Source organism: Cynocephalus volans, unplaced genomic scaffold (assembly GCF_027409185.1).
Source record: "Cynocephalus volans isolate mCynVol1 unplaced genomic scaffold, mCynVol1.pri scaffold_35, whole genome shotgun sequence".
Classification (NCBI taxonomy): Eukaryota; Metazoa; Chordata; class Mammalia; order Dermoptera; family Cynocephalidae; genus Cynocephalus; species Cynocephalus volans.
Genome location: NW_026902463.1, coordinates 3,974,856 through 4,002,397, shown reverse-complemented (window position 1 = coordinate 4,002,397; position 27,542 = coordinate 3,974,856). Strand labels below are relative to the sequence as shown.

The window sequence follows — 27,542 nt, the reverse complement described above, 5'->3', positions numbered from 1 at the left end:
CCTCACATGGACAATCAGATCCTGCAGGACGGGCCACACGTCAGAGCTGAGGTGAGTCCGACCCCAACCCCACACCCGTGGATGGCCTGCACGGTCACTGCAGGCCGGTGGGGGCAGGAGCTGCCCCGCGTGCAGTCTCAGACGGGCACCTGAGGACGGGGGCTGCTGAGGCCACCCATTGCCCCTGCGTCCGGATCCCACCCACTACCCGCCGTGACTCGCTTAGGCCACTGCTTGTGTGACACGGGGACCACCACTCGGTGCCTGACTGGTCTCCGGGGCCACAGGTACCTGCTCTGCCCCTCCAGATCCATGGACAAGGTGAGTGCCGGGTGTGACCACCCATCCACTGACACCTCATTCAAAGCTTCCAGCTGTTTAATCCTTCTGAAAAATCTTTAAAAAAAAAAATTAAATGATTTCATGTTTTAAAGGATGCTTTTCTTCATTTTAAAAGTATCTGTACATAGGTTCCTTATGGAAAGTCTGGAAAACACAGAAGAGAGGAAAATAAAAGCCACGTGTAATCCTGCCACCAGAAACAGGTGCCACTTAGAGATTAGGGTCTTCATGTCTAGGTTTTGGGGTTTGTTTGGATGTTACTTAAGCTTTTAAAAAATCTTTTCACTTTGGAAAACTTTAAGACTTTCAGAAAACTTGCAGATGTTGGAGTGGGTAGCCCTTGGCCCTTGGCCACCTTTTCCCACAGTCCACCCGTGATGTGAGTGTAGGCACCTGTCCCATTGGAGGGCCGACACTGTTACATGCTTGTCACTCCTCACCTCGTTTGATTTCACTAGCTTTCCCTGAAGGCCTCCTGCCCCAATGCCCAGAAGAAACAAATACGTAAAGTCCTCACGTCTCAGGCTCCTTGGCTATGACTGCGTGTAGTTCTTCTGCTCCAATGGTTGTAGGATGTCCTCTGTCTGGAGATTTTCTCAGGTTGACACGGGGTTAAGGGTTTTGGGGGTAGACCACAGAGCAGGGTGTCCCCCTCAGCACCTCATGTCAAAGGCACTTGCTGCCAACCTGACCCTCCATTGGGGACGCCAATCCTGGCCACCTGGCTGCAGAGTGTTTGTCAGGTGGGTCCCTGTTCAGTGACTCTCTCCCCAATGATGTCCTTCTTGGAAGATGTCACTAAACACAGCCCACACTTGTGGGAAGGGTCCACCTCTTTGAGAGGTTGGAGCTACATCAGTCACTGTTTTCAGGAGATTTATCTCTTTTCCCCATTGCAGAAACATAATTGAGAAGGAGCTGGAAGTGGCAGGTAGGATCCTCCTCTGGAGCCACCCTAACCCTAACCCTCACCCTAACCCTAACCATTAACCTAACCCTAACTAACCCTCACACTATCCCTCACCCTAAACGTTAACCCTCACCCTCACCCTAACCCTCACCCAAAACATAACTCCTAACCCTAACCCCTTTGAGATCCCCTGTGGACAGGACCGCGGGGCAAGGCTACGCTAGTGCTGAGAGCCAGATATGTGCCTCATGACAAGCCTGTAAGGCCGGTCACGACCTGAGAGACTGCTCTTCAGGACTCGAGGCTTCTTGACTGACGCATGCGCAGTACCCAGAGTGGCGAATGCCTGAGGTTTTGGTCAGGATCGTCCACCAGGCGGGAAAGAAGTGGTTCCTATTACTGACAGGTTTAGGTTCCGCCCTACTCCCTGCCCCTTTATCCCCTCCTGATCGCTTATTGGCGGGAGCTCGGATTGGCGGTTTGGTGGTACCGGCGGCTGCGTGGCCGTTTCAACGGTCGTCTCCCTCCTGAGAGGATCCGAGCGGGCGCCAGGCCAGGGTGGGCCGCGCGGCAGGAGAAAGCCAGGGAGACTGACAGGAACTCGGGAAGTCTTTGCCGTGCAGTAAGAAACCCTTGTAAACCTTCAGCCCAAGACCTTCAAATTTCAGCCTGGGAAACCCCAGATCCCCTGATCCCCAAGAGACCTCGAATCCGCTAACCTGGACTGACCTTAAACCCCCTCGGCCTGAGACACCGACGCACCTCAGCTTCAGACACCTTCAAATCTACCGTTCACCCACAGGAACGCCAAATCCTCTAATGCTTAGAGCCCAAACACCCTAAGCCTGAGGAATCACAATTCCCCTCAGCCTAAGGCACCCCAACCCCCACAGCCTGGGAAACCCTAAATACCGCAGCCACAGAGAGACCAATTTTCCCCAACCTTAGAGATCCTGCTCAGCCTGGAAACGTCCGTCAGCTTCAAAGACCCCCAAATAACGTCAGTGTCAGAGAGCCTAATGCCCCCTAATGAGAGACCCCAAATCTCCTTAGCCTGAGAGACCCCGAGTTTCCTCAGCCTCAAAAATGCCACATCCTCTCATCCTGAGAGACCCCAAATTCACTTTACCTGATGAATCCCAAAGCCTCTCAACCTGAGCATCCCAAATCTCTTCAGCACGAAAGACCCAAAATCTTGTCCTGAAAAACCCCAAATAATATCAGCCTGAGAGACCCCAAATCCCCTCGACCTGAGAAACTCCCAGAACCTCAGCCTGAGAGACCCCAAATCTCATTGGCCTTGGAGACCCCCAATCTCCTCAGCCTGAGGGATTGCTGCTCCTTAGAGATCCAGGCTGCTTTACTCCCAGACTTTTCCAGAATCTCCTGGTGGAGATCCCGGAAGCCTTCCTATGAGAAATGTTCATTTCCTCTCGCTGGAGGAGAGCCCCGCTGGTCAGGGTAACCTGAGTCCCACCAGTCAGGGGCCCTCAAGGTCTCCATGGGACTCCCCTAGCCCTCACACCTCAGGAATCCCCTTGAAGACCCGTAGCCTTGACCCTCAGTCACCTTTGCCACCCTTCCTCAGATGCATCAAGATGCAGGGGAACTGAAACAAAACAGCTTACATTAGGTGGTCTGTGATGGCCAGCAGAGACCCCCCCATCCCGTCAATAGCCCCCAGACCTCCCCAACGCCCTCCAGTCCTTGCAGGGTCCCCACATCTTCCTGGTCTGGACACCCTGGCCAAGTGGAGAAGACAGAGCCTGGCTCTGGGCAGTGGTCTGGGCTGTGGCCCCCTCTCAACAACCTCTCTTTCCACAGGAGCTTTGGCCTTGCAGCTGGGAGACTCACGGGACCTTCTCTACCTTGGAGGTGGAGCAGGGCCTGCCATCCTGTCCCGGCACCATGAGCTCCAACAGCTCCCCGGAGGAGAACCCTGAGGGAGATGCAGGGAGAACAGGGCGGAAGCCCATGGTGAGAGGTGGGGGAAGTCGAGCGAAGCTCCAAGCAGGATTTGTACGAAGGATGGAGAGGGGGTACTAGTGACAAGCAGCTGGTGTCTGGAGGGCCACAGACTTGTGGCCTGCAACTCTGTGTGACCCTGGCTGTGCATGTGCATGCAATGGGGACAATTGGTCCTGTCTGGGACATGAGGGAGAAAAGGAGACAAGAATCAAACTCTCTGTGTTGGGGAGAGCTAGGAAAATGCTGTGTTCTCTCAAACAGAACACAATCTGGGGAGGGAGGTAATGAACATCTTTATCCTTGTTTCACAGAGACCACCCCAAGACCCCAGCCTATGTTCTGATTGTTAAGATTACAAGGCAGAAGGAAAGGCCCCACTCGATCTTGTGATGTGTGCAGTAAATCACTGATGAACTATGTTATTTTCTCTAGGCTAAAGATGCTTCCAAAGACATTCCCATATACTTCTCCAAGGAAGAATGGGCAGAGATGGGAGAACTGGAGAAAATTCACTATAGGAATGTGAGAAGGAACGATAATGTGCTGATTAATTTAGGTAACTTCAAGTGCTGGTTGCAGACCGGCCTGCGAAATATAAAACAGGTCTTCTGTCCCCGTGTTATTTTGGCTCTCTCTTAGGCAGCTGCATGGGCCCACAGTTCCCTTCTGTATGGAGAGAAATCTGGAGGGGAAATTTTGTTCTTCTTAATTTTTTTTTTTTTTTTTTTTTTTTTTTTTTGTCAGTGCACAGCCGAGTATCGGCACTAGTCATGCAGAGCTCACATCTTGACCTTGTTCAAGACTCTCCCAGCACGCGCTGAGCCACACTGGCTTTGTGGTGCTTTCCATTGCCACCACCCTTTTTTCCTCCTCTCAGCACTTCCCTTTTAGGACAAAGATTTGGCTTCTTTCCAGGTGTCGGAGCCTCTCAACCAGCTTTCCTGTGTCACCAAAGGCAGACCAAGCACCAAGTGGATGACACTGAGGATTCTGATGAAGAATGGACACCTCGACAGAAAGGTGAGGGGCCAGGAGGAATTAGAGGTGACCTCCTGAAACCATCCTGGGTTGATGTCTCGGCTTTATCTCAGGAGTTAACAAAGGAGACCATGTTCTCTCAAAAACGTAAATGTTCAACAAACAAGCAAGATGCAATACAGTATATACAGTAAGAGGCTATTCATATAAAGGTTTTAAACCTGTAAAATAATTACATATTTTATTTACAGATACAGTAATAAGTGCTAAACGTATAAAAATCTGACTATGAGTAAGAAATACCAAACTCAGAAGTTATTATCACAAGAGAAGGAGGAAGGGCTGGCAGGTGGCTTCACTGCGTCATAGTTAGCTCTTTTGTCTGTTTTATGTCTATTTTTGAATTTTGAAATAAAAAGTCGAAATGAAAACATTTCCATCAGCTGTGTCCGAATGTTGAAATAGGATTGGATGGTGATGGATTTATAGGATTTCCAGCATTATTCTCCACACTGTTCTATATGTTTAAAGTTTATCATTCTTTAAAGTAATAAAAGAAAGACTGGTTTTGCTAGACATTGTTAATTAATCAGCGGGAAATTAACTAAACTTTCATTGAACTGTAAATCCACCAAAAAGCTTTCTAACCCTAATGTCTTAATAGGTCAGTCATTGGATCAATGGTCTTAGAAGAAGACATGACTAACCCCATGGTTTGTCATACATCGTTATCTGCACTCAGTTGATCCCCACCTTAGTCACTTTATCGTCTCTTATCGAGAAATCTTGTGGGATTTCTACAAGAATTTTTTTTTTTCCTTTTGAGATTTCTTATGAGAAATCACACAACGGCAACTTACCCTTCCTAACAATTTTTGAGTGTTTGATATGATTAACTATATACACACTGATGTGCAAGAAACTGCTAGAACTTTTTCATCTTGCATGACTAAAGCTACACCCGTTGAACAACAACACACCATTTCCTCCTGCCCCAGTTCTTGGCAAAAATTCTACTTTGTTTCTATGAATTTGATTACTTTAGATACCTCATATAAGTGAACCATGCCATATTTGTCTTATTGTGACTGGCTTCTTTAACTTATCAAAATGTCTTCAAGGTTTGTCCACGTCATAGCACTGGCAGGGTTTCTTTATGTTCTAAGGCTGAATAATAGCCCATTGTATTTATATACCACATTTTCTATATCTATTCACTTGTTGATGGATATTTAGGTTGCTTCCACCTCTTGGGGGGAATCTCTCTCTTCCTCTTCTTGTAAAAGCACTATTCCCATCATGAGGGCCCCACCCTCATGAACTCATCTAACCCTAATTACTTCCCCAAAGCTCCATCTCCCAATGTTATCACACCAGGAATTAGAATTTCAACATATGAATTTTGGAGGAGCAAAATCCAGTCATAGCACCCATTTTTTAACTGAGTTTTTTTTGTTGTTGAGTTGTAGGAGTTCTTTAGATATTCTAGGTATTAACCCTTTTTCAGACATATGGTTTGTAAATATTTTCTCTCATTCTGTAGGTCGCCTTTTCACTCCACTGATTTTTTCTTTCAGTGCTCAGAAGTTTTCAGGCTTTACATAGTCTCTTTGTCTATTTTTGCTTTTGTCACTGATGCTTTTGGTGTCATTTCCAAGGAATCATGGCCAAATTCGATTTCTTGAAGCTTTCTCCTATGTCTTCTTCTTGGAGTTTTATACTTTTGGGTGTTAGATTAAGGTCTTTAATCTATTTTGATGTTATTCTTGTATGTAGTGTAAGATAAGGGTCAATCTCCATTCTTTTGCATATGGCGATCCACTTTTCGCCATACCCTCTCTTGAAGAGACTGTCCTTTCCTCCATTGTGTGCTTTTGTTTAGCGTTTTTCCATGAAAGTTAAGCCAATTCATTTTTTAAAAGATAAATGTAATGGAAACCTTGTGAACACAAGAAGAAGCAGAGATGAGGTTTGGTGTTGTTTTCTTTGCTTTGTCGTGGGTGACCATTTACCTCAGTTGGTGAGAGTGTGGTGTTAACACCAAGATACAGGGTTCTATTTAAAAAAAAAAAAAAACATTTTAAGAAAATTAGCAATGCCTCCAATAGAAGCAAAGGTCTTAATGTTACTTCAGAAACCGTTTTCAAATCACCCGTGGATAATACTTGGAATTGTCACTCTAGTTCAGAATTCTCTGTCCCTGATGAGAATCTTCTGAGCTGGGAAATATTTACCGACCAAAACACTGATTTCTCATCACCTTTTAGTCAAACCTCCTCGGGCGGCCTTCAGAGTGGGACAGAGTAAACACCAGAAGGTGAGTAACTGAAAAATCCTATCGACAAGTCAATCTTCCTCATGGAAGATCCAAACACATGGAAGGGAAGGAGAATGTGCAGAGTATCCTAGGACTGCTGCCTTTCTTTTCTGATCTCTTCAGCACAATGTCTGACACATCATTTTAAGAGTTAATAAGAAGAGCAACAATAATCACTACCACTCGTTTTATTTTTGCAATATTTCAGACTTTATTTTAAGCATTTTACATGAACAAACTCACTCAAACCTTACAACTATAACTATAACCATTTTGTGGATGAAAAAACTGAGCTACAGAAATGTTTGAGATCACAGTCAGTAGTGGTTCAGTCTAATCCAATACTCCTTCATTCTCTAAAGTACTTACAAGCTCATTAAAACTTTCGTGTTTTGTAAAGTTCATGCTGCCTTACCCGGACACCTTTACATTATTCATCGGACTGATTATTTCAACCTAATTCTTGTCTGCTGTGCTAAGTGAGAGATAGGCTAAGACACTCTGAGGGAAACTTGCAAATATACCGTCAATTTGCACTGCGCACGGTCCCAGAGGAAGACGGAGAAAGTTCCTACTCTCTCACAAGGGATGCATTCAGATGTGAGAAAGTTGCTCCAGGCCCTGAGAAGTTTGAGGTTTGACTGAGAAACAACAGATAGGAAAATGACTTAGCACTTCATGTACTTTACACTATCCAGTAGAAATGCATCCTGGTACTGATTTTAAACTCTCCTCCCTGTAGGAAGAAGTAACTACTCCTTTCTCTGGGCCCAAATTAGGCAAATGTCATGCTGTTTCGAATCATTTATTTAGCCTGCTGCTTCTGTATTGTGAGCTCTTTGAGAGCATGGTCCATACCCGATTTTTCTCAGGAGTCCCAGGTGAGGCTTAGAGCCCCTGAGGACCCCCTGAATGTTTTCTGAATGATTCCAAGTTTTGCAAATTAAAATACGTGTAACAGGGTCAAGTAATGCTGAAGATAATATCTTTGAATTAGATTTCAACTGTAGAGATGGTTGAGGAGGTAAATCGATGTCAGGACTATAAGAGAAATTATTAATCTCATGTTTGCACTGTATTTAACAACTCGCAAAACACTTTGGTGAACATTATTGCATTTCATGTTCACTATACCATTAAGAATGAGAATGCATGCCAATTTGTGGATCAGAAAGCTGAGTAGAATTAACTAATAGTACACCCTTCCTTAAGTAGAATTGGTACAGGAACCAGTTCATTCAATTCCAAAGTTAAATATTCCTTCCAGGTTATGGCAGTTTGCAACTCTTAGCATCACTTTCTTAGTTGTCTGCATACATTTATACCAACTGTTTCTTCTCCTCCCAACCTCACTGTTCATTTTCTAGATGTGTGTTGTACCCTCTGTGCTTTTCTACATTTCTCTTTCCATCAAAAGTCTACTAGTTCATAGAAGATCCCCTCTTTTTCTCTATAAGCCCCTACCTCCTTCTTTCACAGACCTGGTTGAGTCTCCTGCTAGTATTCCAAAATATTCTCCCTCCCTCACTCTCACGTATATAGAGAAAGTTGAAAAAAAAGAGCCTTAAGACATGGGTTCTAGTCCTGGAGTCACTACCCAATCAGGCCTTTCCTTTTCTCTCTGGTATTCAGACACTCCAGGTTTTTCAAGGGACTGTTGAACAAAACTCCTACATGTGAAAACATGTTGCAAGCCCTAAGAAACTAAATAAATGTATGTTGGTTTTTAATATGTGACTCTCACATTAAAGGGAATGTCCAGGGCACTGTTAAGTAATGAATCTAGTTTGAAGAAATTGCCCGGAACAACAGATTTCCTGAACACAAGTGACTCAGAGAAGGCCCAGAAACGAGTGTCCCCTCCTGCAGAAGCAAGTACCTCCAGACGGCACTCTAGACAAAAATTGGGTAAGAGAAAATAATTTGGGGACTTTATCCCCTCTAGGTCCTTTAGAAAAGTTGGTGAGTATGGTCTAGATATGTGGCGTAGACTTTCAATAGGCCTGCACTTAAGCTGGACTATGCTGAGACCAGAAGTTAGGTACTGTACTGAATAGCATGTGGGAACACCAACTCTGAAGTCACACGCTTGTTTTAATCCACGCAGAATCATTAGGGCCTTGGGCAGACATTATAAATTCTCTGCACTCCTTAAAGCTAATCTGTAAAATGAAGATAAACACATATAGCTCATATATGTTTTAAAAGCATTAAATTAAATATAAAAGAACTGATACATACAACTGTGATAATAGAGACCACATTTTCTTATTGTACATCCATGCCTTTGTTCCATGCCTAATATGTAATGCACCCTCAACAAATATTTTGTGGATAAATAAATGCATGAATGAACTGTTTTGTAAGTAGAAAGTTTGGGAGGTTCAATCTGATCATGGGAATCCAGAAACTAAAATTGACTTATGCATCTGTAGTCAGTGTGGAGTCTTAGTCTCTCTGAAATAATAGTTAAGTGGTACTGAAGGGGTGGGGAGCCAGAGTATGTAGAAGGATAGATAATAATTTGATGGTAAGAGATTTCACATCTTCTGAAAAAACAGAAACAAACACTCCAGACTCCTAACTTCACTCACTTACTCTTCTCCAATGTAGAACTCGAGAGAAAGGAGATTGAAGTGAAGGTGTACAGCCTGCGAGAAAGAAAGGGTCGGTCATACAAAGAGGTCGATGAGCCTCAGGATGATGACTACCTGTGTAAGTGACCCTTTTGGCCCACTCATGGAGAAGGCTATATCCCGGTAGAATAATTTTATCTTGTTGTTTGACCCCAAATCATTCCTTTACTCTGGTGGCTTGGGATACAGGATTGAGGCTAAATTATGTAACTGCTGGGCTCTTTCTGAAGCTCTTTATATCCAGGAACATGCACTATACTTTTCCAAATCCCTGCTGCTCTCGCCTCCAGATTGTGAGAAATGCCAGGACTTCTTCATCGACAGCTGTGTGGCTCATGGTCCCCCTACATTTGTAAAGGACAGTGCAATGGACAAGGGGCATCCCAACCGCTCAGCCCTCACTTTGCCCCCTGGGCTGAGAATTGGGCCGTCGGGCATCCCTGAGGCCGGGCTTGGAGTATGGAATGAGGCATCCGATCTTCCACTGGGTCTGCAATTTGGCCCCTTTGAGGGCCAGATCACAGAAGATGAAGAGGCAGCCAACAGTGGCTACTCCTGGATGGTGAAAAGGGCCTATCTTACCCCATATTCTGGCTTCCTATATCCCTTCTGTGCCTTTGGTGGGACATCACCTTCTACATGCTAGAACATGGATACTGGCAACATGGTTAGCTCTGTGTACTTAGTGGTCTTTGCATGAACCTGGAACTCCTATTTAAAGGTCAGAGGGTGAGCCGGAGAAAAGTGGCACAGAGACAGAAAAAGTGCATTCTCCCTATGGGGCCTCAGCTCTGACTGGACAAATCAACTCAGATGTGTAGATGATGCTGAGGAGTACACAGCATGTGCCACCATTGGCGGCTGAATCCATGCAGGCTCAAAATGCATCGATGACAGTACAATAAAATAATTCTGATTATTACCTGCCCCTCAACCCCAAAATGACTAACTTATTTTTCTGAAACTCAGATCACCAAGGGGAGAAACTGCTATGAGTATGTGGATGGAAAGGACAAATCTCGGGCCAACTGGATGAGGTAAGGCCAATAGGTTTCGGGTTCCAGCAGGGACACTCATCTCTCTCAAACTCGGCTTCTTTCCTCCTCAGCATGCCTCCCTCGATGGTTTTTACACTCTCTGTTCTCCTTACAATGTTCTTTCATATTATGAACATCCAGGAAAAAGAGATAAAATATAAATATTACCATTTCTTTTATGAAAAAACTAAATCTCTATGATAGACAAAATTGGGGCACCAGAATAAACGCTGAGGAGCCTAGATTCATTGGGGATGCTGGATTCGCACTTTAATTGATCTAATCAGCATTTATTAAGCACTTACTATATTCTTGTTTAGAAAATGGAGTACATCACATGAACAGATCACACAACCCATGCCCTCGTGGAGGACTATTGCGCGGAGATGTGAAACATTTGATTATAGGAGAAGTACACAAGGCCAAGACAATGTAAAACAAGGGACCTTTAATCTGTGAGGGCAGGAAATCTTGCCAGCTTCAATGAAATTAAAACCTGAAGCCTGAGAAGTGAGCTGCATGGTGGTCACGGGCCTCTGTGCTGAATGGACCAGCCCCTTTCCATGAGGGACTCTCATTTTATTAGAAGATAAGAATATGGACATGCTGTTATTATTCTGTATTTCCATGCTAGGACAAAGGGACCTCTAAGTTTCTATGGGAACCCAGGGAGGCAGGTGAATGGCACCTAGGTAATCTATGGGAGATTAGAGAAAGGTCTCTTAAAAGAAGATAGACTTGGGGTGAGTAAAGAATGATGTGTGCTAATCCAGAAGCGGAGTACATGATTGATCAAACACCAAATTCTGTGCTATGAGCAGAAATCGATTCAGAGTTTAGAGAAGTGAGAAGTCAGTGTTTTATGGCCAATCAAGGTGGAGGTAAGTCTGTAATTGGGCTTTGAAGAATGGATAAGTAGGCAAGGGGGGGAAAAGCATTCCAGGCAGGATGAGCACCATAAGCAGGACTTGGAGAAAGAGGCTTAGGTATGAACAGCAGGTTCCTGGAGGAGGGTAACGGCAAGGCCCGTCACAGCATGGGGGCCTTGACCATCTGGTGACAAGCCCAACATGGCCCTGGCAGGTAGTGGAGACTCACTGCCTGTTATTTTCTGTCCCTTTGTCTGCCTCAACCCCAGGTATGTGAACTGTGCCCGGGATGATGAGGAGCAGAACCTGGTGGCCTTTCAATACCACGGGCAGATCTTCTATCGAACTTGCCAGGTCATCAGGCCGGGCTGTGAACTGCTGGTCTGGTACGGGGATGAATATGGCCAGGAGCTGGGTATCAAGCGGGACAGCAAGTGGAAGAAAGAGCTCACAGCAGGTAGAGGTGGGCACCACTATTATTCTTTAAATAGAACAGAAGAGAAAGAATTCTCCTTGGGAATTTTCATGGTACAACTCTTAAGTAGAGTAAAATGCAGTCAAAAGATGGAAAAATTTCAAATCAGGTGCTTCTGAAATTAAGGATTCATTTCATTTGCCTTTGACTCTTAGGGACAATTTATATTTTGAAATTTCTGTTCTTATTTTATTTTTTTAACTTCTTTATATGAAAAATATATAACAACATATAGTCCTGACGGGCTTAGAGACAAAGAACAAGTCTCAAGCACCTACCAGCTCTTTTATCAAGGCAGTTTCATCTGGCTCTTTTAATTGTTTCTTAATTTCTTCCATATTCCTAAATAACATTCATATGTTGTTTTTCATTCATTCATTATTTCAATTAGTTGTCACGTGAATTCCTACTCTGTGCCAGACGATGTTCCAGGAACAGGAAATACACACAGAACAGGATGATCAGAATATGTGCTCTTGAGCAGCTGACACGTGAATTAAGGAAACACGCAGACACGCACAGGCATGTGCATATCAGACAGTGATTCGTGCTTTCAAGACAACTAATCCAGAAAAGAGCCTAGAGATCATCATGAGGGGAGGGAGGGTGTGACAAGGGACGGTCAGGGAAGGTTCTTCTCAGGACATAACATTTGAGAGGTGCAGAGTTGTGGGCAAAGGACTCCAGGCAGAGGGAGCAGCTCGTGCAACAGCCCTGAGGCAGGAGAGAGTGAGGGTGTTTGAGAAATGGCTGAGACCACCCAGGTGAAGGAAGCAGAGAAGAGAGCAGAGGTCAGAGAGATACACAGAAGCCTGGACATGTAGTGCCCATGATTCCTGCCCAGAAACTGGGGATTTTCCTAAGATGGAAACAATTGTGGAGTTTTGGTTAATTTTCAGAAAATAAACTGCAGTGGGTAATCCCATCAGAGTCCACTTTAGACTCCAGGTAAGAGAGGATGGTGGTTTGGATAAAGGTGGGAGTCAGGAGGTAAGAAGTCTGATTAGGGATATAATTAAAACAGAACTTTCTATTAAATTTGAAATGGCCTAAGACTGAATGAAATAACTCAAGTAGGAATATTTGGCGTGTCACCCAAGGAAGGACATATTTTCATTTTATGATTTGTGGACAGAGAGAGAAGCAATTCACAATCTAGTTTAGGCAGCAGGAACCAGAGTCGTTTACTCAAGGGGGACTGGACCACTCTGAATCCCACTTCCTGATGGAGAACCAGGTACACAAGAGTCCTCAATTAAATGTCTTTGACGGGGGAAACTCAAATTCAGTGTTCTTTAACCACTACTCTACACTGCCTTCTACATTTGTGCATCTACAGAAGAAGTGGTTCCTGACTTTATAGATCCCTTTCCCCTCATAAGAAAAGTCACTAAGGATGAGTCCATCCATAACAGCCCCTTTTCGTTTTGCTATAACACAATACCTGCGACTGGATAGTTTATAAAGAACAGAGGTTTATTTGGCTTATGATACTGGGACAGCTGCATCTGGCATGAGCCTCAGGCTGCTTCTACTCATGGTGGAAAGTGGCAGGCAGCTGGCAGGTACAAGCGGCAAGAGGAAGCATGAGAAAGAGAGATGGGGGAGGTGGTAGGGTCTTTTAAACAACCAGCTCTCGTGGGAACTAATAGAGTGAGAACTCACTCACTACTGCCACCTTCCAGGGAGAACATTAATTCGTTCATGAGGGATCTTCCCCCCATGACTCAAACAGCTCCCAACACTGCCATATTGGGGATCAGAATTTCACATGAGTTTTGAGGGTTCAACACATCCAAAATCTATCACCATCTATGTAATCCAAAGTCAGTTATTATTTCTCAGTAGAATAAAATAGCTGCAGATGCTCTATCAGGAAAAGTACCCAGAGATTAGGGGGAGAAGACGATATGATATGACCCAGAAGATACTTGTAGTGTGTGTGGCAAAGTCACTGCAGTTCCTTCTGTATAAAGACTGAAGCTGCCTCTGATGCTACTGAAGGTCCCTGGTTTGGCTGATACATAGACAAGGCCCTTGACCTAGGATTTCTGGGTTTCTGAGGAAGATGTAGAGAACAAAAATGGAATGAAAAAAGACTATAAAGGAACACTCGGTGGGAGACAGCAGGCGTTACCACATGAGGAATGATTAGGGGAGCAGGCCTTACCATACAACAAAGCAGATGTCCCAGACAGTGTTGTCTACATCTCGCCTAACCAAAAATTTCCTCTTTCAGCAGAACAAAAGCCAGAGATCCACCCATGTTCTTCAAGCCCTCTGGCCTTCTCCAGTCAGAAATTCCTCAGGCAACATGTGGAACACAATCACTCCTCTCAGACCTTCCCAGGGACATCTGCAAGAGAACTTCTCCAGCCAGGGAATCTCCATCCAGTTGGTCAGAATCAGGAGCAGCAACGTTCTGATCCACACAGCTGGAATGACAAGGCTGAAGGTCAAGGGGTCAAAGAAGGGTCCAACCCCTTATATAAAAGGACAAAGCAGAGGAGAATTTCAAACACATTTTCCAGCCCACCCAAAGGACTAATGGGGAGTTCTCAAGAAGATTCCAGAACAGGCCAGAAAGTGCATCCAGAGGACACAGGCAAATTATTTGTGGGGTTAGGAATCTCAAGAATTGCAAAAGTCAAGTGTGGAGAGTGTGGGAGAGGCTTCAGTAACAAGTCAGGCCTCATCCTACACCAGAGGACACACACAAGGGAGAAGCCCCAGCAATAAAACCACATCTCAACAGAGAGAGAGGTGGCCACCACACACCTCCACGTCCCAGCACTGAGGGGGCTTCAGAGAACGTCTTTTGACCTCTTGCCTTCCCCAGGAGTGTCGAAAAAGATGTAAGCGATCAAACACACCCTCCACTTTCATGACCAGAGACGAGGCAGAAAATGTGCGGGGGCCGGGATTCCTTTAGGGTTCACGGGCTATGGACAGGTACAGATCCCCTCCATGTCCCACATGGCTCCCCTCTATGTTCTTCTGGCCTCCTTTTCCAATAAACGTTGTTCCCACACAAACCTGCAGCACGGGCAGTGTACCTCGTCCCCAGTTCCGAAGGCGAGAGAGTCCGGGAGGCCACGGGAACTCAGACTCTCAGCCGGGTCTCACGGGAACCAAGTCCCACTTAAATCACCTCCTGGGCCCAGGGAGAGAACCAGGGGAGGAGATGGAGACAGGGATGGGTCGGGAGGGGACCACCCCCACCAGCACCCCATGGTCTCTCCCGTTACCCCCATCTCTGTAGCCTCAGAGGCGAAAGCCAGACACAGACACGAGTGGGAACTCAAGAGAAAAGGAAAAGGAGTCAGGAAACCAGTTGGCCAAGGCCCCAACTTCTTCTCTATGGGTCCAGTCATCAGGTTGGGTATCAGGTATCATAGCAGAGGGGGCAATTGCAGCCCCAGGATCTGGGGCACGTTTACAGAGCAGGGCTTCAGTGGTGGGGTGGTCCCAAACCCTTTAATGACAGAGCCCTCACCAGCTGTGGGCTCTTGGTCCCTCCTCCTCCAGCTCCGGGAAACAGTGCAAGGGGGGGCGGGGGTAGACTGCTGGGATCTGGGTTTGAGGCTGCCCTACATATAATCAGGGTATGCTCCTGCGTAGGTCCTCTCCCCCAGTCCCAAAATTTCCACCTGTAAAATTAAGTCTCTGAAATGGGGGAGAGGGAGGCGGGGCCTAGAAAAGGGAAGGAGTCATGGGACAAGTCTGCCTGGGCGGGGACTCAGGAGGAGAATCCTCTAGGAGGTCGTAGATGGATAGAGTCATGGGAGTAACATTTTGGGGACTCCACTGTGACCTGTCTGAAGCTGGGGAACACCGGACGGGGTATAAAAGGCTGGTATCCAGGGCCAGGGTTCCACAGAAGAGCTGGGGGGAGATGGGGATGGCACTACACCCCCTGCTCCTCCTCCTGTCCCTGTCCCCTCTTGGGAGTGAGCCCTCACACAGAGAAGAAAACCAGGTCACTGCACAGACTGAGTGTGTCTTCAGCGGGAGGCCGGCGGGCACAGGGGAGAAAGCTGATGATCCTGTGCTAGGTGGGCTCTGAGCTTCGGGGGCACTGCCTGGCCTGGGTGCCCCACGTGACTCAAGGCCCTGTCTAGGCACAACTCAAGGGAGCTAGGTGGGCAGGACACAGGCCCAGACTTGAAGTCCTGTGCCCCTTAGGGCTGTGACTGTCATACAGCATTCAACGTGGGAGCCAATTTCTGATCAGACTCTGCTGTTGAGAGAGAGACAGAGAGGTGGTGAGTTCACAGAAAAAGCCAGGCAGACCTGGAGTTGGCAAGTGCATCACAAGCAATGAAGTTGTGATGAAACCCAGAGTCGCAAAAACAGCATTTAAGTCCTCTAAGAAAAGTGCCAAAAGTCATCCCTGCAGAAGTGTTGTGGCTGTCCTGCTGTGCTCAGAATGCTGAGGAAGGAAATCAAAGGTTGCCGAAACATCCACTTGCTGGTTCAGGGTTACAGGATTTAAACAACATGCTGGAGACTGACTGCATTGGATACATCACAAGGTCATATGGGGAATCTTAAACAAAATGCTGGAGCCAATTCGGATCCTAGAAAAATGCGACTGAGTAGAGGAAGCGCTTGCCTGGGCCCTTTCAAGGTAAGGAAGTGTTTGAGGTAACCTGAGAAGCAACCCTAACCACAACCATGATATCCAGCCCTAAACCTCGAAGCGTAATCCTAACACTAACCCCTGCAATACTGGCCTCCCTGTCCCTGCAGTTCCCATCAACAGAACCCACCCCCTGGGGTCTTGGGGTGGGGCTCGGGGCCACACAGCTCTGGAGCTGAAACCATTTCTCAAAACTCCTGTATCTTGCTTTCCAACCGGGAATCACAACCCTGTCTACATTGCCTATTTCCTTTCAGTAGACGAGGGTGGAAGCCAGACTGAGAAGGGGCCTGCACATGGATCACAGGTAGCCCTGAACCCTATGAAGACCACATAAGAATTTCAAATCAACTTGCCAGAATGAAAAAAGAAGCATCCCCAGAGCGCCTGAAGTGCAGCCAGGGATGGCAGTCACAGGACCATGCCGGGTGTTGGGATTGAGGTGTCTGGGCACCCACATTCCCCTGGGTGGATCTTGTCACCACAATCTACCCGTTGTCCAATCTGACCCTCAGCAATGTACCCATGGTGCCCGGAGGTGGGCAGGAACCATCACACATCTCAGAATTCACCCCAGTGTCCCCCAGCTGATGACTTTCAGAGAGCTGACACTGAGCACATCTGCCTGACCTTGTCCTAAACTCCATGTGTGTCAACCCACATAAACTCAGAAGCAGCCAGTGACATCGATAATACTGTGATAGATGGAAAAGAACAAGAGAGCAGAGTTTGATTGTGTGAGATATACAGTGATAGATATAAAGTGAGATATATATATATAGTGAGGAATTCATATAGTGAGGGATATATAGTGAGAGATATATATAGTGAGAGAAATATATAGTGACATAGTTATAGTGAGATATTCATATGGTGAGAGATACATACAGTGAGCTATATGTGCTGAGATATTTATATAGTAAGATATTCATATAATGAGAAAATTATCCAGTGAGAGATACAGAGTGATATATTTGTACATAAGCACACTATTATAAAAATCTCCATTTCTTGGCAAATTACCCAAGAACTCAGCCAATATGTGGCAAAATTTAGTCACAGACCCTGGTGTATTAGCCCATTTTTGTGTTGCTATAACAGAAATACCTGAGACTGGGTAATTTATAAAGAACAGAGGTTTATTTGGCTCAGGATTCTGGGACAGCTGCATCTGACGCGGGCCTCATGCTCCTTCTACTCAAGGCGGAAAGTGGCAGGCAGCCGGTGGGTACAAGCAGATCACATGGTGAGAAGCAAGAGAGAGAGAGAGAGAGACAGACAGAGAGATAGACAGACAGACAGACAGACAGACTCTTTCTCTCTTCTTTTAAAGCCCTCAGAACCACACGCCTGACCACCATTATTAATCCATTCACTACTGCACGGTCCTACAATCCAATCACCTCTTTAAGGCTCCTCCTTTCAATTATCCTAATAGGATTTCTCACCCTCTTAACAGTCACAGTGGGGGCCAAGTTTCTAATACATAAAACTTGGGGGACACAATTCAAGCTGCAATGAGTTTTGGGGGGGCACGATTCAATCCGCTACACCTGGCGTCGTGGCTCAAGCTCTGCTCAGGTAGCCCCTGTCCGGTGATGGCAGATCCCCTGGACTGCTGACGCCCTGCACGCTCGGCTTCCCACCTGCTGACAGGCTCCATCTGGCTCGCGGAGAGGGTGAAGGATGCAGTCAGAAGGGGGACACTCGGGAACCAGCTAAAGTAGGGGCAAACCTCCTGTCTGCCAGCTGCCCACTTCCTACACCTGCACCCCAGCTGTCACTCTGCGGCACCTACACCTGCGCCTCAGCTGCCGCTCTGCAGGACCTACACCTGCACCCCACCCTCAGGCTGCCATCTGAGCCGAATGCTGGCGGATGGGACCGAGCGGAGCCGGACGGTGGCGAGTAAAGTCGAGCGGTGGCGGGTAGAGCCGAGCGGTGGCGGGTGGGCCGGATGGAGCCCAGTGAAGCCGAGCGGTGACGGGTGTGGCGGGTGTGGCGGGTGTGGCGGGTGTGGCTGGTGAGCCGGGTGGCGCCAGCAGAGAGCGGGGCGTTGGACGGGGGTAGCGGCGCGGCTGCTGGGCCCCGGCGAGCAGGTGGCCTGGGGCGCGCGGCGGTGCCCGGGCGCTGGGAGGCTCACGGCGGCCGTCGCGCAGCCTCTGGCAGAGCCTGGCCCTGGGCGGCACCCCGGTTGCCCCTTTCGCTACTTGGCTCCCTCCCCGTCCTGATTCCCGCCCCGGACCGCGCCTGGCGCACGTCCCCGGGGCTCACGCTGCGGTGCGGCTGCGAGCCCCGGGCTCCCGTGCTCCAGGCTTCACCGCCCCACAGCTGTGTGGACCCGGCCCGCAGGGTCCAGAGACGGGCCGCACGCACCGCGACCCAAGGTCCGCTGCTCCGCCCGTCGGTCAGGAGGGCTCTCGCGGACACCTGCTCTCTGCCGTGTGGCCACCCGAGTATGGATGGACATGACGCCCTCACAGCCGCGCTCCCTCTGGGACCATTAGTCCTACTCGCTGCTGCAGCCCGAGGGTCCCCTGGCCCTGGACAGCCCCGGGATGATCCCTCGCCAGGACGCCTTTCTGCTGCCTGCGCCATCCTGGGCTGGGGACTGACCTCCCTGGCCATGCCACTGACCCCTGCGAGCGCCCAGCCACGGCGCCTCGCAAGCTGCATGGCTTAAGGTTGGGGCCCAACCCAAGTGGGGCCCATCTAAGCCCATCTCTCAGTGCACCCGTCAGTATCTCTCTCTAAGGAATAATCTTTATTGTGGTGAAACATTCGTAACATAGAACTGACCATCATGACCATCTAAGTGTCCAGGTCAGGGGTATTGAGCACGTTCACACTGCTGTGCAAACATCACCACTGTCTCTCTCCAGAATTCTCTCATCTCCCAGACTGAGACTCTGCACCCACTAAACACCAACTCCCACAGTGCTGGGCTGGCAGCAGCCAGTGGAAATCTGCCCCGTGGGAATCTGATCACCCTGGATCCCAGTCTCTCCGCAGCTGGACTTGTGGTGAGGCTGTCGCACGGAAAAGGAAACAGAACGCCCAAATGAGAATTTTAAAAGGGGGTCTTTACCGGCAACTGTCTCTCCAGATATTCTGGTAAGAGAAGAGCCCTGAGTTTAAATTGAAAGGGTCTATTAAAGGCACATAGTCACACAGCCAAGAAAATCATATAGTCACACACGTTTCCTCCTAGTGTGAGGAGGGAGAGGGTTTCGCGAGGCCTCCTGCCAGCTGGTTACAGAAGCCAAGACAAGCCAGTTAATCACTTAGGGACAGCAAAAACTTCCACAGGGCGGTTTCCTCCTCAGGTTGTCTAGATACATCCAGATACAGCCCTTGGTTTTATTAGTCAGGGACAGCATAGGCGGGAAACAGCAAAGGCAGGCAGAATTTAAAATTTTTGTAAGAACAGGGCAATTTTTAAGCTTCAATTTTCACCATAGGTGTTGGGGGGTGGGTTCAAACAAGGACACTTTTCGAACAGTAAAAATGGCATTAGCTAAATCAATCTACCTCATCACAGACTGTGAGGTGTGGCACATGATCTGTGATGGGAGAAGAGCCAGGTCTTCCTCCGAGGGAGTAGGGGGAACAGGAGACAAAGCCTAGTGCATCCAGTCCGCACCCAGCTATCTCTGCGGCCAGCTCTGCCTCTCGCTCTTGGGCTTGGTCCTTCATTCATTCCACAACATATCCCATACTCCTCCGCCTCGTGCCCATTTGCTTAAAATGGTTGAAACGGGCTTTACCTCCACACTCACGCTCCTGCACACTGAGGGTGCACTGAGGAATCACATTTTCCCAGGGAGTCTAAGGAAGTGCAGCACAGCACCCCAGAGTGTGTGTGCTGCAGAGAGAGGCCTTGTTCCTGTCGGGTCCTGACCACATGACCCAAGTCACTAAACCTCTCTTGAAACAGTAAGGCTAAGCCTGTGAACCAAACTGACTCCATTTTCCCTGCAGAAGACACTTTGTTACTTTTCCACTCCTCAGTCATGAGACCCCTCCATGCAAATGATTACCCCATGGGCTGCCCTGACAAAACAGACTGACATAAGACAGGAAACAGATATTTCCTGAGTGGCTTGTTTACTATAATTGTAAAAGTTACAGTTTAACCTAAGACCGCTTTAGGAATTCCCACCTGTGCACAAAGTATCAAGGTGACTGCTACAATGACCCTCCTGGGGTGACAATGATGAACAGCACTGCCTACTGAGCATGCACCCATGACACAACCAGGAAGAACAGAACGGACCACCTCCAGTGATGCTGCCTGCCACCCCTTAACTCCTTTCCTATAAAAAGACCCTGAGCAGCTCCCCTGGGGGGGGGCTAGCTTTACTGTTGCTACCCCCCTCATGCATAAGTCCATCTCCTCTTTTAATAAAGCGCTGCTTGCTTTACAGCTGGGTACATTGTTCATTTCTATGACTTTGGAATCCGAGAGCCTAACTTAATCACTGGCAAAAATTGGAAGGGCATTGGAGAGGACTCCAGCTGCAAGAGGCAAGTGGCCACTGGGACTATTTTGCTCCCATGTCTCTGCTGCTGGCAGATCTCTCCTGGAGTCCCTGGCCTAAGTTCTGACAAGTCAATGCTTTATTCTCTTTACGTTTCTCTGACTTTCCCGGCCCTCTTCTGTTTGCTGGATTGTATCCACGTCTGTACAGGTGCACTGTGGAGGGCTCCTGGCTATGCTTTGTTTTTCTGATTTAAATCTAGTTGGTACTTTTCTTCTTTATGCTGAAAACAAAGGGGAGAACTGCTTTTATCAATTCTTGTTAATGGAGTAGGTTGGCCCCGCAGATTGGGACTAGGCTGAACTGGACCCCACTGCTCCTCTTTTCTCTTTGTTTGTTTGCTTGGTTAGAAATTTAGTTGAATACGTGTAATCTGAATAAACCTTCCAATCCTTGCATCAGCTTTTGGACTTCGAGGTCATTTGTTTAATGCGAGAGGGCAGGGCAAGCCTGGCCGGTTGGTAACACTCTGTGCCTCAGTTTCTTTGTCAGAAGAACAGGGAGAGTATATGTTCCTGCCTGTACGAGTTTGTCAGGGCTGCCATAACAAAATACCAAGAACAGGGCTTCAGCAGCAGAGCTCTATCCTCTCACAGTCCTGGAGGCTGGCAGGCCAAGATCGAGGTGTGGCAGGGCCAGTTTCTCGTGAGGCCCTCTTCTCCCTGTGTCCTCGCGTGGTCTTTTCACTATGCACAAGCATCCCTTCTTTGTGCTCAAATTCCCTCTTCTTATAAGAACAGGACATTTAATTAGGGCCAGCCCTAACACACAACCTCATTTTATCACTGTGAGACCACATACAGTCACATTCTGAGCTACTGGGGGTTAGGGTTTCAACTTATGAACTGGGGTGGGGGAGCACAATTCAGCCCATAGTACTACCTCACAGAGCTGTTGCAGGGTTAATGAATGAGTGTAACGTGCTTAGCACCATGTCTGGCACATGGTAAGTACTCAGTAAAAGTTAGCTATTGATATTATTATGTATGTCTGTGATTGCTTGTATGTCTTTGAAAGGCAGACTGGTATGGCATGAATTGTGTTTCCCCCAAAAGTCATAATCCCCAGTACCTGTGAATATGACCTTGTTTGGAGATAGGGTCTTTACAGACGATCAGGGTAAGATGATGTCATTATCATGGGCCTATAATCCAATACGACTGGTGTCTTTACGGAAAGAGGAAGTTTGGGTATAGGAAAGACGTGCACGGGGGAAGCCGGCCATCTACAAGCCAAGGCCGCTGCAGCCTCTGGAAGCTGGGAGAGAAGCATGGGGCAGGTTCTTCCCCACAGCCTCAGAAGGAGCCAGTCCTGCTGACACTCGATCTTGTGCTTGTGCCCCAGAACGGTGAGAGAGGACACCTTGCTGTTCAAGCTTCAGCTGTTCGAGCTGCCCGGCCCGTGGTCCTCTGTTGTGGCAGCCCCTGGAAACTCATGCGCAGACTGCCCTTTACACTCCTAAACACCTAGAGCCCAGTGTAGCCCTGGCGATGCCGCAGGCGTGCTGTAAGTAGGTTCTGAGTCTGCTGCGAAGTTTCACCGTCTCTCTGGGATGAAATCACGTGTCCTCATCAAGCACTCACTGCTGGTTCCCAGAAGTTCCTTCATGATATTTAAGGTGCTGGAGTCATGAACTAATTCTTTCATTTTTTTTGAAAGTATGATTTTCCTGATGTTTTTCCCCTAAGTTCTCCCAAGAGGTCCTCCAGGAAAAAAAAAAAAAAAAAAAAAAAAAATTATGACTCTTTTATTCTGCAGGTGTCTGGGAAATGGAGGAGGGGGAGAGAATCTATCCCAGTTCTCCTGTCCCTGGAGATCAGGATTCCCCCCAAGCCTTGCTGAAGTCCTGTTGCAGCTGGGAACAGGTGAAAACCTGCTATTTAGTTTTTGGAGAGTCAGATAAACAGGCCGTTTGCGGCAGCACCGGTGTGGGCTCAGGGGCTGAGAAGAGGGTTGGGATCCAGCTGCTCCCCTGGATAGCTCAAGCAGCAGCTTCTCTGCCCTGCTTCTGTCATCCAAACAGGCCGTGGACACCTTGGAGGTAGGGGGCGGCCTCCTCGATACACAGTGCCATGCAGAGTGGGAACCGTGGAAACCGCAGCACGTGCGGAAAGTCCCACAGCCAGGAGGCAGTGCTGACACCGCTAGACCCTCCCTAGGGCAGAGCGCCTCTGCTGCCCCCCACCCCAGCGATGCACAGCAGAGCAGCCCTCTGAGCCACCAGCCTGCGCCATGGCAACTTCACAGCAGCTGGATTTAGAGGCGTGACGCGTCTGAACTGAGAGGCTCGAGCCACCGAGGCCGCTGCCGTGTGTAGCTCAGAACCGGCCTCAGCCAGGATGGCCCCTGACCACCCTCGGGGTCTGCTGGTGACAGACGTCCCCTCGTGCCTTCCTTGTCATCGCTATGCTGATGACACAAGCACTGCCGCCCCCAGCCTGGGCTCCTCTCCCCAGTGCCAGGTGCATCTATGCAGCCACCAAGTGGCCACCTCCCCTGGGGGCTAAGGGGTGTCCAGACAACAGAGATGGGGTCTGCTGTGCCAATGCCAGGGCGTCACTCTGAGCCAGACATAGGGACTGTCCCCCACCCCCCACTCCCCTTCATGCCCCAGCTCTGCACGTTAGTGCTCCTGACGGTTCCTCCTCCAGAATCTAATCCCACCACTCACATCACCTGAAGCCACAGCCCCATCAAGCCCCCACCTGTGTCACTGCCCAACACACTCCTCACCCCCAGCATCGCATACCCAGGCCCATGAGGCTTCCCGGATCAAATGTCAGACTAGGGCACCCCAACTCCCAGCTCCTGAGGGTCCCCATGTTTGCTGAGCGTCTCTTGGGGGGGACGTCACACAGCCCTGAGGTCCTCCTCAGGCTTCCCCTTAGCTTCCTGACGCCAAGCACTCCTGGGCGGGTCACATGGGCACCCCAGTAGGTCAAGGTGACACAGCCTGATGGAAGACACCCCAGAACTGCTCAACTCAGGAGGGGACTGGCCCCCTCACCATGGGATTAGTAGTGTCAGTGGATTTCCCAGCTGGAACTCCAATCCCTGCACATGGAGTGTCCCCCAAGCCACCACATCACCCCATGGGACTTGAGGTGAGAGGGACTAGCACACATCTTAGCCCTAAGAAGGGTGCATGGGCTACACCAAGTCTCCCCAAAGCTTATGTGTTGGAGTCCTGACCCCAGAATGTGACTCAGAATGCAACTGTGTTTGGAGATGGGGTCTTTAAAGAGGTGATTAAGATAAAATGAGGTCACAAGGGTGGGCCCTAATCCAATAGGATTGATGTCCTTACAAGAAGAGAAGATTAGGACACAGACACACATAGAGGGATGACCATGTGAGGACACAGGGAGATGACAGGGTCTACAAGGACAGAGGCCTCAGGAAGAACCGGCCCTGCCACATCTTGATCTCAGACTTCAAGCCTCCAGGACTGGAAGTGATACATGTCTGTCGTTTAAGCTGCCCAGGCTGTAGGATATTGTTATGGTGGCCCTGGCAGGCTCACACAGAGTAAAATCAGATCCCAGACTCAAGGAGCCCTCGCACCCCCCTTGTATGTCCCCTGTAACTTTACAGGGTCCCCAGGGACCCGGGGGCGTCCTGAGCAGAGGGCTGTGCCTTGATGTACATAACCTTCAGGAAGCAGCCTCATGCTCCCTCTGTCACAGTCTGTCTGGCCTGGTTGCGACATGTGCTCGATGTGTGAGTGCTCTCGACTACTTGACACTGTGCATAATTGACTGCACTGAGCGTCACAGCCATACTTAGACTGGGACTTTTCTAACCCTAACTGGCAGCCTCGCGGTTGTGCTGCTGAGCAGGGAGGGGCTGCCCTGGGTGCGCATGTAGCAGGGGGCCGCTGTCCCAGGGTGCACGCTGTCAATGGTGAAACTGGATCCTCCACACAACTCTGCCTCCAGCTCCATGCTCCCTGCACTGCCCAGCGACATCTCCCACAAGATGAAGGGATTTCAGCCTTGGAGCAGGGATGCTGCTGTTCTCCAGGGGCAGCTGGTTCATTGGGGAGGGACGCTGGACTCATAGAACATCTGACATGTGGAGAACCAGGGTAGAAACCATTGTGCCCATGCATCAGCCTTGGCCTGGTCCCGCGCCCAATTCACCACACAGGCATGGGACTCCAGGTGTCCTCACCTGAGTGTGCTCAGGCCCAGCTGTGCCCTTCTGGACAGTTGTATCCGTGCTACTAATTTCAACCATGACGCCAAACTCACTTTGGGCCTCATGGATCCAGTAGTGGTCCCCACTTGGGACTTCCAGGTGTGTCCCTTGGGCTCCAAAGATTAGTGTGTTCTCTGCCCAAGGCGGCCACTATCTGCTCAGACGTATGCTCTGTGTAGGGCCCTGACCGGGAATTTACCTGTCAGGCCATGAAGTGGTGCCTGGGGTCTGCTGGCATCTTTGGGCCTCAGTGACCTCCCTAGGGACAGTGAAACAGAATCAGTTCTGCAGATCTCATCAGAGATACCAGGCACCTCTAGCTGGCCTTCTGCATACACGGTGCCCTTTTGTAAAAGACTGTGTCACACATGTGGCCCCAGCCTGAAGCTGCCCCGTGAACACAAGGTGAGACCTTAATGCTGCCTGGGGAGCTAAGAGCAATTAATGCCTCTCAAATGATAGTGGTGGATATTTTCCGTGTAACAGAGACTTACGGCGCCTGGGAGTTTTAACTATGCCGGTTGATGTCAGACATGCTATTGGCCATTCTCTACCAAGTGTCTGCAATTACAGTGAATTTGCTGATTTGTGCTGTTAAACAAGGCCGGCTTTCTGTAAGTACGGCTGTCCCACTCACAGGCTCCCTGGGAGGCTGGGCTGCAGATAAAGTGCCACCCTCCCTCATAAACCCTGAAAATGTTTACATTGCAAGCACATTCACCCGAGCACTCTCTACAAAGCAGCGACGTACCACAAGCGCTCTGACACACCAAGAGAATGGCAACATCCCTGGGGGCCTAGACCCGACTGAGTGCAGACCAGCCACTTGCTACAGCAGGGCCCAGCACGGTGGCCCACAGCCATCTGCATGGACTTAACTGGATTATTCAACAGGATAGACAAGGGTGTGTAATATGCAGACAAATAGAGGAAGCAATAGGAGAAATTTTGTGCATAACACGACTCCATCCGTGTTGAACACAGCTATACACACTCTCAGAAGGCAAGTTTATTCCTGCAATCTTCTCCAGGGCACCCACTCCCACACTTGATGCAGAACTGCAGTTTGGCGTGATCACCTCCACTGTTAGCGTCAGGCTGGAAGCTGCCACACACCCCTCTAACAGGATTCCCACAGCCACTCTGCTTCGGGGTCTGGTCTGCACTGACCTGCAGCCCAGGCATCACCGTGGCCAGAGCCCAGCTCACCCCGCAGTGCTGGAGCCACCTGGCTGCCCGCCACAGTGTGCTTTTCTTTGTCCTGAGATTGTGTCCAAACAACGTCTCCCACCCGCCCTGCCCTGCAGCTTGGGCGCAATGTCCCAAGTTTCCAGTGGGAAGTGGGTGGAGGTGAGGTGTATCCGAGCTGGCCTGGTGTGAGGAGGAACGAAGGACGCTGTGCCTCGTGGTCACTCCACACCACCACCCACCTGCCCTGCTACTGGCCCTCCACCAAGGAGGAAAGTGAGAAGCCAGGAGGACACAGCCTGGGCCCGAGTCACCGCGGCAGCAGAGCTGTCCACTTGCATCCCTAGATGCTGACATGAGGGAACGGACGCCTCCTCCTTCCAGCCCCTGGTGCATCGGGACTCTTTGTAACCTCGACGTTTCCCTAAACACAAAGGTGCTTTGCAAACCCCTCCCCAGTGGTAACAGAAAATGAGACTTAATGTAGCTCACACTTCCTCAACCACAGCCCACGCTGCAGAGATGTGTCTCAAGACCATTACTCACGCGACGGTGCTTAAAGGCATGCCCTCGGGAAGAACCCTCGGGTCCAGCCTCCCCCAACTCTGCTGTCTGCTTTCAGGAGAGGCTTACCTGAAACCGTGCAGCCTGCTCAGTTTCCTGTACAGCCACTCTTTGCAACTGCCTGAGCTTTCCTTGTTTTAAACATCCATTTCAGTCCCATTGAGCCTAAGGCAGCAGTGCCATCATGTGTCTCGTACTGGCACAGCCTCGCTGCAGACAGGCTCATACTCTTCCAGTCCTTCTAGGTATTCTTTGGTGGCATTAGACCTTTACTGGTTAATATCAGAACTTTGTCACTTCTGTGTTAGAGTATTCACTGTTCCTACCACTTAAACTCTGCACTGGAACTAGTTTGTTGTCCTTTGCTTACTTCTGAAATGGGGGAACTTCCTGTGAGGACCAGCACTCGAGCTCTGTGGTTGAGCTAAATTGCTGCTTTGCTGCTGATTCTCTGGGGAAGGCTTTTTGTGCAACTCAGGATTTAATTGTGGTTACAAGATGGTCTTGTAGGTGTCTGGGTGCCAGTGTGTGTGCGGCAGGGGGTATCTGCTTAAGCGTGGTGAGGTCACCTGACCCTCGCGGGGACATGCTTCGTGCGTGCGGCGTGAGGGCGCCCGATATTTTGGAGACCTGCTTAGTGCTTTTGAGGAATACAAACTTTATCGGTGTGACCTTGAGGCGTGCGTCCCTCCGTAGGGGAGATGGAAAAACAGTTAGTGGTTGTCAGAGATTTAGGCGGGGGACTTATTCCTGTGAGTAGAGGGAGGTCACGTGAACCGCAGTTGGGGATCATGCTCCATTAGGGTGCAGGCCACATGGCCCGCGGGCTTCCTGCTACCTGAGGGGTGATGTCCTTCGCTCTGATGGGGAAGACA

At 49.0% G+C, this 27,542-nt stretch overlaps 1 protein-coding gene across 1 annotated transcript; it reads left to right on the top strand.

Annotated features, from left to right (window-relative positions):
• Nucleotides 1–3,160: 3,160 nt before the first annotated feature.
• LOC134369017 (histone-lysine N-methyltransferase PRDM7-like) lies at nt 3,161–18,857 on the top strand. Its single transcript, XM_063085239.1, has 12 exons — nt 3,161–3,236; nt 3,660–3,776; nt 4,136–4,240; nt 6,466–6,515; nt 8,267–8,423; nt 9,129–9,230; nt 9,442–9,713; nt 10,121–10,188; nt 11,327–11,520; nt 13,775–14,006; nt 18,000–18,082; nt 18,220–18,857. Exons 1-12 carry the CDS (start codon nt 3,161–3,163, stop codon nt 18,855–18,857), a joined length of 2,094 nt encoding a protein of 697 aa, XP_062941309.1.
• Nucleotides 18,858–27,542: the final 8,685 nt, after the last annotated feature.

What these genes read in the sequence shown, in the direction of transcription:
- LOC134369017 (XM_063085239.1), top strand. Translation starts at nt 3,161, where the DNA reads ATGAGCTCCAACAGCTCCCCGGAGGAGAACCCTGAGGGAGATGCAGGG. An exon ending in AGAGCTCACAGCAGGTAGAG is followed by an intron (nt 11,521 to 13,774) that starts GTGGGCACCACT and finishes CTCTTTCAGCAG; the next exon opens with AACAAAAGCCAGAGATCCAC. An exon ending in GCGGAGCCGGACGGTGGCGA is followed by an intron (nt 18,083 to 18,219) that starts GTAAAGTCGAGC and finishes TGGCGCCAGCAG; the next exon opens with AGAGCGGGGCGTTGGACGGG.